This window comes from Narcine bancroftii, chromosome 3 (genome assembly GCF_036971445.1).
Source record: "Narcine bancroftii isolate sNarBan1 chromosome 3, sNarBan1.hap1, whole genome shotgun sequence".
Taxonomy (NCBI): Eukaryota; Metazoa; Chordata; class Chondrichthyes; order Torpediniformes; family Narcinidae; genus Narcine; species Narcine bancroftii.
Genome location: NC_091471.1, coordinates 207,800,980 through 207,814,592, shown reverse-complemented (window position 1 = coordinate 207,814,592; position 13,613 = coordinate 207,800,980). Strand labels below are relative to the sequence as shown.

Sequence of the window (13,613 nt, the reverse complement as noted above, 5' to 3'; positions counted from 1 at the left end):
GAACTGCTATTCCAAAGATTATAAGAAACTGCAGAGGGTTGTAAATTTGGCTCAGACCCCATTCTCCTCCATTGATTCTATCTCTCCATCCTACTTCCTTTGAAAATCATCCAACATATATAAAAAAAAACTCATCCTATATCGGTGACACTCTCTTCTCGGTATTCTCATAGGGAAAAAGATTCATGAATGTAAGATTATACATCACAATATTCAAGGACAATTTATCTCCCACCATTATCAGACTCCTGAATGAATCTGTATGAAGTGATCGCTTTTTCTGTAATTCTGCACTTGTGTCTTGTGCTTTGTGCTGTTTAACATATGGGCTATCTCAGTGGATTGCTTACAAAACAAATTTCTCATTGCACCTTCGTAAAAGTGACAATGAGCTTGATCTGACTGAGTAAGTTTTTTTGTGTGGCATGGTAAACTGATGGTGAAGTTATAGGATGAATGGGCTCTAATTTCAATATTAAGCATTGGTTATGGTGATTGAAAAATAAATTATTTTTACAAAGAAGAATTTTGGAACTTGACTCCAAGAATTTGTTGAGACTAGATTAAATTGAATTATTTCAAAAACTGACTTTGATAGATCTTTTGGCATTGAGTTTTATGCAGACAAAATGACTAGGACTGTCCATGATCTTGTTGAATGCTGGAACTTAGCTTGGGAGGCAAAATAGCATAATATTGATCTTTTGAGCATCGAAGTGAACACAATATAATCTTTAAGTCATGCCCATTTTACTTTGTTTAGCTTAATCCATGCCTTCTCCATTTCAAGTGCAATCTGACAGAGTAATTTTACTCCCCTCCACTGGCTGAAATAAATACACGTACTTGCTATATGTTCATCTTATAGAATATCTGTCAGTGTTTTTTCAAAACTATAAGGATTTTCTTCCCCATTACAGGAGCTACCATTACATAGTAATCAAACCTGCAGGAATCACACTTACACTCTCCATTTTTTCTTGCCACTTCAACAACTAATATGCAAAGCTTAATGCCTGCATTTACTGAGTCTGGAGATTGCATGACTTCATGAAACAAAAATTCATTCAGCACTATTAAGCATTCCCAAATAGCCAAATATGTCAAAGTGATTTCTCTATTGGCCAAGTCTTGGAAATGTTTTGTGTATGTTTTGGACAGGAACACTGAAAGTCCAAGAAAAAGTTAGCAATTTTGAGAAGAATTTGGAAATTCTATATTGGACAGTGGGTTTGATGTTAGGTTTCTTTTTGGTGATGCACAGCTTCATTTTTTTTTTCTCCAAAGCTTAGCTTCTAGAAGTTGTTGGAGTTATTAAACGAAGGGAGGGTTTTTACAAACCTCAGAGCATCAGATTGTTGACCTGTTTCCCACCCCCATAAGATTTAATTCTTTAAATTGTTTGGTTAATATTCCACTTTTATTTTATTTGCAGAATATAATTTTAATACACACATGTACTTTTGAGCTATTTGGAGCTTTTGACTCCTAATGTGATTAAGTTGAGGCAAAACCCTGGCTGTTTCAATGCCTAAATGTATCATAAATGTTCATATCATAACCATTGCAGTGTACGCTGAAAATGAGGTAGCATTTCTCTTGGACATGGAGCTGGTTATTTATATGGCTAAATTACATCAGAAACTTTTTTATAAATAGGATATCACTTATAAATGTCATGTTACATATGCTAGCCCTGTGTCCCCAGAGTTCAGAAGCCTTACAGCTTGGGGCGAGGAGGGGGGTGGGGGGAACTGTTTTGCAATCTGGTCGTGAGGGCCCAAAAGCTTTGGTACCTTTTCCCGGATGGCTGGAGGGAGAATAGGTTGCGGGAGGGGCGTGTGGAGTCCTTCACAATGTTTATGGCTTTCAGCAGACAACGGCCGTTATAAATGCCTATCATGGCAGGGAGAGAGACCCCAATAATCCCCTCAGCAATCTTTACTACCCGCTACAGGGAGTTGCATTCTTGGATGGTACAATTCCTGAACCAGGTGGTGATGCAGTAACATAGGATGCTCTCAATGCATCCCCTGTAGAGTGGAAGCTGGACTTTCTTCAACCTCCACAGGAAGTAAAGGCATTGTTGGGTCTTCTTGGTAATGGTTCTGGTGTTAGGGGATCAGGAGAGAATCTCCGCCAGGTGCACGCCAAAGGGATTTGGAGGTTTTGACTACCTCGAAAGTGGAGCTGTCGATGGTCAGCAGAGAGTGATTCCCCCAGGCTCTCCTGAAGTCAACCACCATCTTTTTGTCTTGTTGACGTTCAGGTGTTGGTTGTTTTCTCTGCACCAGTCTATTAGTGTTTTCACCTCCTCTCTGTAAGTTGACTCTTCATTCTTGCTTATGAGCAAGAATTTATTGTCATGAACGAAATTCGGTGTTTTGTGACATCATCATAGTACTAATAAACCCTTATTAGTACATTACAGCTCTGATGATCCAAAATCAGATTCTCCAAAATCCTCATTTTTTTTGAAATTCTTTCTTAAATTTTGGATAAATGAGGATATCTGAAACAAATCAGAAATCCTCATCCGAAATATTTTTTGGAGCCAAACTGAGTGGGGACAGTGGGTTGCCAACAACCATGAGGACTTCGGGGTTCCGGCAGGAGCATGGACCTCAGACTCCTGGCAGGAATGTGGACCTCAATGGGGAGGTGTTGGTGATCGGTCTGCATTTTTTTTGGTGAAAATTAAGCATTATTTTAATGGTTAAAAAGCTTTCCTTGTTGTTTGTTGTATTTTAAACACTGCTACAAGTGATTTGTTGTTGCTACAGGGCAGTTTTTAAAAAATGATCAGTTCTCCAAAAAAGATGTTTATCCGACACAGGCCCGGTCCTGACCCTTTCAGATAATCAGAGTTGGACTAACAAAGGAACTGCAATGGCAAATTTAAAATAATAGTTCTTATTCAACTATTTTAACAATACTAACATTTCTTGCTTATCTCTAAACTCAGCTTTAAATTTAACCTCACTACGCACAAATGTAAATGTGTGAGTGTGTGTGTGTGTGTGTGAAAGAAAATTGATTCTGAAAGAGTCAATTTTAAAGTCCAGTTTCAAACATCTCGTTGACTTCGGGATCCTCTTAAATCGCAGTTCAGAAGTAATTATGAAGCGCTTTTAAGCAGTATATTTTCAGATCATCTTTCAACTCATGAGTCTCTCGATAAGCTGTCTTTCAGAGATATATTCCTCAAACAGGAATTACCAGCTTCTGGGCAAAAATGAGGTTGCCTCTCTTAAAAGAGCAATTCTGTCTTTCCAAGATGTCAATATTCAGATCTTCTGTCTTCAGTTTTCTTCCACGAAAAGGCTGCACTCTTTATTTTCAAAAGAGCAACTCAAAATCCATTTTCTCTGTATTCCCCTTTCATTAGGAGTAACACATAACAGCATCAATTCTAGTTACCGTAATTCAACCCTGTCTCTCACAAGGGCCTAAGTCGTGTGTATCCCACAGTGTCTTGACTTCTGTACTGATACAAAATCTCTGAATTTGCCAATATATTTCTCAAAATCATGTGACATTACATCATGAATGAGACAATCTCAATTCTAAGAAACCATGTGACCACTTACTGGAATCTTTAACATTTGTCAGCTCCAGTTTCTTGGAAATAACTCTGACTTCTAGATGTCATGACTCCAAAAGATGACCTCACTTCTGAATGTATTGTATGGGTGTGTGTAACCCTGTACCATCCTACAATTCCCTCACTAGAAATACATTTAACTCTTAAGACATTTTTACATGAAATATAGCTTAACATTAACCTAAATATTAATATTAACACAAATCCATTACAGTGCAAACATACATATTATGAACCATCTTACAACAATAATATAAAAAATAAAAATAATAGTGCACGAAAATAAGGCAATGTCTTTTGTTCATTGATTATTCAGGAATCTGATGGCAGCAGGGAAGATCCTATCTTTGTGCCACTGAGTGCTCGTCTTTAGGCTCCTGTACCTTTTTCTCATCTTCGCAGAGTGAAGAGGGCATGGCCTGGGTGGTAGGAATCTTTGAGGATAGAGGCTGCATCCACTGCTTCATGTGAATGTTCTCGATGGAGTGGAGTCTGGTGCTTATGATACTGCAGGCCTAGTTAACACCCCTTTCCATAAGATTTGGTGCCTCCATGCTAGACAGTGATGCAACCAACATCACCTCAAGCACCTCACAAAGTATAGCCGCTGGTGGGCCTTCTTCATGATTGTATCAACATGGAGGCTCCAAGACACATCCTCGGAGATGTTGATATTCAGGAATTTGAAGTTCTTGATCCTCTCCATTACAGAGCACTCAATGAGGACTGGATCATGTTCCCCTGACTTCCTCCTGAAGTCCACAATCCTTGGTTTTGTTAATGTTGAGCGCAAGGTTGTTGTGATACCACCCTATCTCCCTCCTATGCACTTCCTTATTGCTGTTTATGATTCGACCAACAACTGTGGTATCATCGGCAAACTTGTCAGTCTCCTCAATGAGTAAAATCAAAAGCTGACTACACGTATATACCCCAGACCTCAAGGTGCTTGTGAACAGAATATTCAAATTATATTTTGAAAATAGTTTTCCCCTTGCTAGATAAAGTGACTTAAAATTTTGATTGTTTTCGAGGTGATCTTAACTAAAATCTTGCTATATCATATGCTATGCCATGCTCTCTTCACTCTGTTACCATTGGGGGAGAAAGGTACAGGAGCCTTAAGACGAGCACTCAGCAGAATAAGGACAGCTTCTACCCCTCTGACATCAGATTCCTGAATGAACAATGAATCAAACACTACCTCACTTTGTCTTTTTTTCTTTTTCTTGCACTATTTTTATTTATTTTGAAGTGTTGCTCTATGATGATGCTGCAAAACAAAAAAATTAGTGACATGTTCATAACAATAAATTCTGATTCTGATTTGTTATATCACAATTAACTACAATTCTCACACCAACTGGCTGAATTTGTGGTGAGAGGTAAAGGAACAACATTTCCAGCTGATTCTAAAATTTGTCTCTCAAAGGCCTTGCAAGAAATTGTCTCCATCCACTACTTGCTGTTGTCAATATAAAGGGATCTGATATCCAGCAGAAATGTCATTAAGATGGATGAATTGGGGAATTCTCACAGAAAAACAAGAATCCATTTTTCATTAACATTTAAAACGTGCATAAAGTGCTAAATGGAGATTGGAACGCAAGTAGAAACAGAAAAAAAACAAAATGTTAAATTAATTGTAAGTTCTAATCTCAATTGCTTCAAGAATTACAATTTATATTAAATTATCCAACCCTTAAAAAAGTTCATAATCATGCCATTACACTGCTATAATCTCAAACATGCTCATTTAAATTTTCAGGCCATTTTACTATGTGACCAATTCATAAACAGCTTAAATTAACAAATGTTTGAATGATTTCCTGTCTGAGCAGTGACATGGATCCTTTCCAATACACATACCATGACAACAGGTGCTGGATGCCCTGGAACACCTGGGCAGTAAAGATGAATACATCAGGATGCACTTTATCAACTACAGTTTGGCATTTAATACTGTCGACCCTACAAAATTGATCAGCAAACTCCAGGATCTGGGCCTCAATACTCCAGTGTCTAATTGCATCCTGGATTTCATGACTGCCAGATCACAATCAGTGAGGATCAGTAAGAACATCTCCTTCACAATCTCCACAATCTTTTTAGCCCCCTGCTCTACACAAGAATAACTGTGTGTCTCGGTTCAATAGCAACACCATCTACAAATTTACTGACGACACCATAGTAGTGGGTTGTATAAAAAGGGGCGAGGAGGGAGATTGAAAACTTGGCTGAACGGTGCACCAACAACAATCTTGCACTCAATGTCATCAAAGCCAAAGCCCTGATAGTTGACTTCAGGAAGGGAAAACCAGATGTGTACGATCTAGTGATCATTGTAGGATCAGAGGTGGATAAGTTCTTGGGAGTCACTATCTCGGAGGATCTTCTTGGACCCAAAACACTTATGGCATTGTGAAGAAAGCATGTCAGTGCTTTTACTCCTCAGGAGTTTGTGGAGGTTTGGTATGACATTGAAAACTCTGCCAAATTTCTACAGATGTGCTGACTGGCTGCATTGCAGTCTGGTATGGGGACACCAATACCCCTGAGTGGAAAAACCTGCTAAAGGCAGTGGATACAGCCCAGGACATCACAAGCAAAACCCTCCCACTTTCAAGAACCTACAGGGAATGCTGCTATCAGAGAGCAGCAGAATCATCAAGGATCCATACCACCCAGCTCTGTTCTTGCTGCTACCATCAGGAAAGAGGTAAAGGTGCCACAAGACTCGCACCACCAGGTTCAGGAACAGTTGCTTCTCCTATGCTATCAGATTCCTCAACAACAAAATCAAAGACGCATTTAAGAACTCTCACTTTTGCATTTTATTGATCGTTTTTTCTCTCTGTATTGCACACAATTTGTTTACATTTTTAAATTTGTTTATATGTGTACCTATCTTCTTGAGTACAGTTTTTTGAATGACCAATTGCTTCAAGAATTACAATTTATATTAAATTATCCAACCCTTAAAAAACCATTTTTTGAATGGTTAAGTTTGCCTTGCCTGCAGGAAAAAGAATCTCAGTGTCGTATGTGACAACATGTGCGTACTCTGACAATAAATCTGAACTTTGATTTCAGTCCATTTGTGATGATAAAGGATGGAATTGGTACAGCCTGTGAAGATTCTTGGATAACTTTCAGCAATTTCCACTTTAGCCTATAAAAGCATGGAAATTCCAGTTTCCATCATTTTCATAATGTAATAGCAATCAACTTTGGAATGTAGCTGTTTCTACTATAAACAAAAAGCTGGGTCACACTGCTGGCACTGTTAATTTCTGCGTTTGTTTTATTCTTGCCTATTGTTGGTGTTGTTTCCAAGATCTGGGTTATACTTTTTTTGTCTGACTATTTTGTAATCAAACGTATAAATTTGAAGTACCCAAAAATGCACCTTGTAAATGTGAAATTCTGTTTAAAATTTGTTTCAAAATAATACTGCAGATGTTGGAAGTCTGAAATAAAATACTATAAATATCCTGAGAGCATGGGAAGAGAGCAGTTGATCAACTTCTAATCTGAATAAATTGTCTAACTGTAAACTGTCTGATACTCATTCTCAGCATGCAGTTCCAAAAAAATAAAGCTGTACAGTGTAAGCATTGGGTCCGTGCAAGTGAGCAGAATTCTTGGATGACTATAATATGATATTATATGGTTTTAATATTATTCATCATTTTCATATCCATATGAAAACTGAAAATTGTTTTCCATTTGTCTGTCCACTGAAGACCTACAGATCCCAGTCTTGTTTCTAGAGCGGCTTTCTGAAAAGCTCATACATTTTAATAAACAAGAAATAGTTCAGACAGAACAGTTTGAAATCTAATATCACTTTTGCTGAATATTAAACTGCTGAAGTTTATATTGCCAATAAATTTATTATTTGAATCCTCTTAGGTAGTGGACCCTCCAACTCAAAACTGCCGTCTGTTCAAACTGTGTCTCCAATGCCAGAGGACTCTGCAGCAAATATGAGGTAATATCTCTTATTAGCTTTTGTTAAAGATCTTCTATGCTGTGTTTGGTTTGATTTGTTTCACTTTTCTGTAGACAGCTTTAAAGGAAGCATAATACTACCTGATCTTATGAAAAATGATACAAATGTGTTTACTGAAACTCAATTTCTGCATGACTAAATTAACTCTTTGTAAATATAATAATCATGAAGTGAGGGAGTCCATGTCTGCTGTATACAGCATTGTCCTGTTAGGTCCACAATAGTATGTGCTTTGCAATCATATTTTCATCTACAAATCACATCTTCATGAAAAAATAGTCTAGGATTAACATCATATCTTGGAATTCTTTACTCCTTTATTGCAGAGTTTTTAAAAATGTAACTTTGTTTGATTTTTTTTTTAGTATTACCGCCAGGCTTGAGCGTGCTTTGGAGAAGGCCGCACCCCTTTTGAGGGAGATTTTTGTGGATTTTGCTCCTTTTCTTTCTCGCACTCTTTTGGGCAGTCATGGGCAAGAATTGCTCATTGAGGGTACAAGTAAGTTTTCTAGTATGGTTTAAATCTTATGGACTGTGCTTGATTAACAGATAAGTGATGATTACAACCTAGCTACTTTTTTTTATGTCATTTTATCTCTGCATTTCAATTCTTATTATAAGGCCTGTTTCATGGCTTTGTATTAATGGTGCCTGAAATAAAAACCAACAAAGCTGGATGTACTCAGCATACATATGTGGAGAGAAAAACAGAGCTCATCTTTTAATGTGATAGATCATTAGTATTACTCTGTATCTGAGCATCAAAAAAAAACCCTTGATGCTGGAAAATCTGATAGAAATAGAAAACACTGGGAAACTGAGTTAACTTTTCAGGTCAGTTTCTACAGATGCTGAATATTTCCAGCACTTCTTTTGTTTTTAATTCTGTTTCTCATCACTGAAAATAATATTTTTAGTTCTGGTCTCCACATTACATGAAGGATGTGAAAACTTAGGAGAAGGTCCATAAAAGATATACGAGTATGATTCCTGGGATAAACTTCTACTGTTGCAAGCAAGGATGGAATAGGGAGGCTAAGACTGCTCTCTTTAGAGAAAAGAGGGTTGAAGGAAGAATTGATGACTGTTTATAAAATAAAAAGACATCTCTTCAAAGTAGAACAAAACCAAGTGGGTTGAGCAGCGTGTGGTGGGTGCGGGAGGGAAGGTGAGGAAAGGAATTGTTGACATTTTGGCTTGAGACCAAACAACAGGACTGAGACTAGAGAGGTATCTTGACCAGAATAATGAGGAGAGGGGGATGGATAAGACAATGTCTGGTAAGCCCAAGATGGTGTGAAGGAAAGCAGACAGATGGAGAGGAATGGAGAGGAATGGAGAGAGAGGCAGGTGGGTGAGAGGTGGAAGCAAACAAGGCAAATGGAGCCAGGTGGGGGGAGGGGAGGGGAGGGTGAAGGTGGAGACAGCTGCTGGAGGTAAGTGGTGACACACAGTAGGTTTTTTTTGGAGGCAACAGATATGATGGGTATAGTTTTCATTGTGACCTTTGAAGAGGGATTACATGGTAGAGAAAGTATTACAAGGCTATGGATGGTTTCAATGGGCCAAATGGTCTCTTCATTTGCTGTAATCCGATGAATGATGTGTCCACTCCTTAATCTGGTTATGATTTAACTAATTGAGTGCTAATTTTTCCAAATAAAAGTTTTTATTCCTTTCAAATAGTTAAAATCATCTTCGAATACTTTGAGGAATCCTGTAAATCAACAAAGTGTAAAGTTCCATGATAGCCATGTTTGGAACTTCCTGGCTAATAATACAAATGCAAATATTTTTGTCGGAATTAGAAAATAATTAAGCTTTTTGTGGTGATTTTAGTGACCTTTATTAGAATGGGACATCAATAGAAAAGTGTGTGCTGTTATAGGGGAGCAGGTGAAGAAAAATTAGAGAATGCTGTCAATATTTTAAAGCTTTAATAGCTGGTAATCAAAACGTGCATATTTTTCCTATTGAAACTATTTCTAAAAGCTTGGTTGAGAAAATAGTCCATTCATATGATTTGTATTTTTAAAAATTATTTTGTGAAAAAAACCATAATTTAAAAAAGTTACTACCCGTAACCCCTTCAGTTTTCTGTTGTATTAATATCTCAAGTTTGCAGACAATAGGAATCTGTTGAAATTATATTTATTGGCCATAGATTTGATCTGCTTCTTGGGAATTTTTAGATGTGTGGCTTTTTACTGCAAAACAAAAACTACTGGAAATGATCAGCATTTGTGAATTAATAAGACAAAACTTTGCCCAGAATCTTAACCTACGTCTCAAGCAACACTTGCCTGAATGGTTTGTTTTGCTGTTTCTCTGAGTCTAGTAATATACTGCCACCAGTAGAAAAGTGTCATGTACCCCAGTGAGGATCCCCTTCCTATGTTGGCCTTTTACAGTAGATTATGTTGTGTTTTGGGCTTTACTCTCTGACAAAAATAAGTTGCAGTGATCTTTAATTTTTTTTAATTTCTAAAAAAATTAAAAATTAAAAATAAAGCAAATTAAAATGTTATAACTTTCAAATAATTAGAAACAAGAGAAGATTAAACAAAATTAATTGTTACTACTTGTTCTTTTTTCTCTTCCAATCTCCCCCAAAAATTATAACTGTTGTAGGACTGGTGATGTTGCTTTCCCCAAGAATCAACCTCTCCAATGGAGTACAATACAGAGGCAGAGAAAATTAATAGATTTGTAGCATCAAGCTTATCAGTGGGATGTGGATTTTATTGTTTGGTGACCAATGTACAGACGTCTGATACTTCAATTTGAACAGATGAACATTAGCAAGTGTGGATCAATATTTTAGATTGAGAATGTTGCAACAGAATGATAAGAATTTGAACATTTAATTGTTTTTAAGCAATAGAAGGGGAGGAGAGGAATAAAATAAAATCGGATTAATTAGATTAAATGACAAAACAAGTGAAGTTGTGAGTTAGAACGTAACTGAGAACAGGTCAGTTAAGAAACAATGGGGTGGTATTTCTTGGAGTTAAGAGGATAGTGGGGATTGGTTGAAGAATTAAGTTGGCAAGTGACTGGTTGTTCAGGGTAATGAAACAAAATGCTGGAATTATTCAAATGCTTAGTCAGCATCTGTGACAGGTGAAACTTGAATTAATGTTTCAATTCAATGATTTTTCATGAGAATGGAAAGTAGACATTTTTAGGAAATACAAACTGAAACCCCCATGGATTCAGTAGGGCAACTGGGAAGAAAGAAACATTGCATCTTTTGGGTTGATGACTTTTGAACTAAAATTTAGAGTGTTGTTTGAGAACTGAATGAAGTTGTTCAATGTTGTGATTCAACAATTTCTGTTTCCTTTCTCCTCCTGCCTCCTTAATCCATTGATAAGAATATTGTGAAGATGTGGATGGTTCATATGTTTTTCTGGAACCATGAGCAGCAATGATTATTTAGCCCAAGTTGTGTGTTGTGGTATTGGAATTGTGCAATTCTTTCTTAACTGTCGCGCACAATGTCTTTTATAATTAAAAAAAAAATCAGGTTGTTTCTTGCAGTACACAAAAGTGCTGGGAAAACTCAGCAGATCATGTAGCATCCAAGGCAGTCGTTGTCTTCTTCAGGTATGCCGAAAATGAGGGAGATGACTGAATAAGAAAGTTGGAGGGGGGAAGGGGGTGGATCACAGACTAGTAGGTGAGAGGTGGATACAGATAGGAGGGGAAAATAGAGAAAGGAGTAAGAGGTAATGAGGTAGAGGGCTGAGAAAGATGCTCTCTGATAGGAGGAAATAAGGGAAAAGGAAGGGAGTCAGAGAGATAAGCCTCTATATTGGGGATACTGGATGCATATTGAGGGATCGCTTCATTGAGCATCTTCGCTCAGTCTGCGGCATCATCAAGGACTTCCAGGGGTCAGCCACTTCATTTCCACATTCCATTGCCATCCTGATATATCTGTTCATAACCAGTTTGAGGCCAAATGTAAATTGGAAGAATAGCACCTTGTGTTCCATCTCTGCAGTCTCCAACTGGATGACATCTCTGTCAATTCTCAAATGTGCTGTAAAAACTCAGCAGGTCCTGCAGCATTCATTGGAAGTAAAATGTAACCAATCTTTCAATTTCCAGCACATTCGTGTATTGCACTCAACCCTAGTATTTGCAGATATTCTTGTTTAATGGTATCATCAACTTCTCCACCGTTCTCTCACTTTCAATTTTCAAACTTTTTCATTGGTTTTTATAATAAATACAGTACAATGAAGAGAAGGGAATGAAACCTATCTATATATATCAAGATAAAACTTCAACAGTATCAGCTGGGTCCCCCTCCACTGCACTGGACGAAAACAGAAAAGACATCAAAAATTATAGAGGCTTGCGCACGGAGACAACCTGGGGGTGACACTGGCCGTCGTCCTAGGTGACCTCTGGCACAGCAGGAAGACAGCGAGCTGTGGCGGGAACGCTGACCAATTCCAGAATGGTGCTCTGATGACGTGATGCCACAACATCAGCGCCTGGGGCCCATATAAACGCGACAGCCAGTACAATAAACAAGTCTCAACTTCAAGGCTTTGGTGTGCGTGTCGTTCTCCATGCTCACATAACACGAACGCCTACAATAGTGACTTTGACGGTCCAGGCGGTGCCAATGACCATCCACGTGGTCTCACTCAAGCTCCCAAAGTTTTGGGTGTCGCAGCCACACATGTAGTTCCAGCAGGGGTGAGGCTCAATTCCAGCTTTGACATATCAGTACAGCCGACATCTGCTACTTCTATGTCGTGAGTGCACTCGATCAAGACACAGAGTCAAGGGTCATAGACTTCCTACGGCAGCCTCCGGAGCAAGACAAATATGCAGCCCTCAAAGAGCTGTTAACCCGCACTTTCGGGCTCTCCTGACACGAGCGCACTGCCTGATTGCTGTACCTGGATGGATTGAGGGACAGGGCCCTGTCTGCCCTAATGAGTGAAATGCCCACTTTGACCGAGGGCCATAAGCCTCGCCTGCTCTTCGAGCAGATTTTTCTGGAGCAGCTGCCAGAGGATATCTGACTCTTGCTCACTGACAAGTACTTCAGTAATCCCCGAGTGGGTTGCGGCCTGGGTGGACATGATCTGGAAAGTGAAGAGGGATACCAGCGCCGTTGTAGACCAAGTCGGCAAGCCTCTTGCCCAGCTGTCTGCTAAGCCAAGACCATTGGAAAGTCAAGTTAATACCCTGGGACAATTCTGCTCCTATCATCAGCGATGGGGTGTGGAGGCCCGTTGATGCCGCCTACCCTGCAGTTTCCCGGAAACGCCTTGGCCAACTGTCGTTGATGGCTGCAGTGGTTGGCCCACTTGATAGCCTCCTCTACAGTTGGGACTCCTTGTCGGGCAGCCGTTTCCTAATTGACACCAGCACTGAGATAAGCGTCCTGCCCCCCTCAGGCCTCAACACCTGCAATGGCAAGCAGGACCCAGCACTGAAACAGCTAACAACTCTTCCATCCGAACTTTTGGTACCCCCACCATCCTCCTTCAGTTCAGCATCAGCTGCTTTATATGGACCTTCACCCTCATGGCAGTGACGCAACCGCTCCTGGGGGCCGACTTCCTTCATGCCCACTGCCTGCTCGTAGACCTCAAGGGATGGCATTTGGTATGTGTCAGAACTTTTCACACTCCACCTCTGGGGGAAGCCAAACTACCCACCTGCCCCCCCACAACCACCTGGACTCTATAACGCTTTCCGATAGCGAGTTTACCAGCATCCTGATGTGTTCCCCTCAATAGTGGCACCACAGTTCTCTACAGCCAAGCCAAAGCATGGGGTAAGGCACCACATTCTGACTGAGGGACCCCCAGGGCACACTGAGTCCCTTCCGGGAAGCTTAGCCTCGCTAAGGAGGAGTTCAAGAAAATGGAGGAGCTAGCGATAGTGCAGTGCTCCTACAGTCTCTGGGCCTCCCCCTTCACATGATGTCAAAAATACCAGCAGGGAGATGTGAGGGGATGG

At 39.5% G+C, this 13,613-nt stretch overlaps 1 protein-coding gene across 3 annotated transcripts in view; it reads left to right on the top strand.

Annotated features, from left to right (window-relative positions):
* lrba (LPS-responsive vesicle trafficking, beach and anchor containing) overlaps positions 1-13,613 on the top strand; it is an 871,588-nt gene that overhangs the window by 251,726 nt on the left and 606,249 nt on the right. For all 3 annotated transcript variants that reach the window (XM_069926437.1, XM_069926436.1, XM_069926438.1), the window contains 2 exons: positions 7,520-7,598; positions 7,985-8,118. In XM_069926437.1, coding sequence (XP_069782538.1) covers positions 7,520-7,598; positions 7,985-8,118 — 213 coding nt within the window. The remainder of the gene's footprint in view (positions 1-7,519; positions 7,599-7,984; positions 8,119-13,613) is intronic.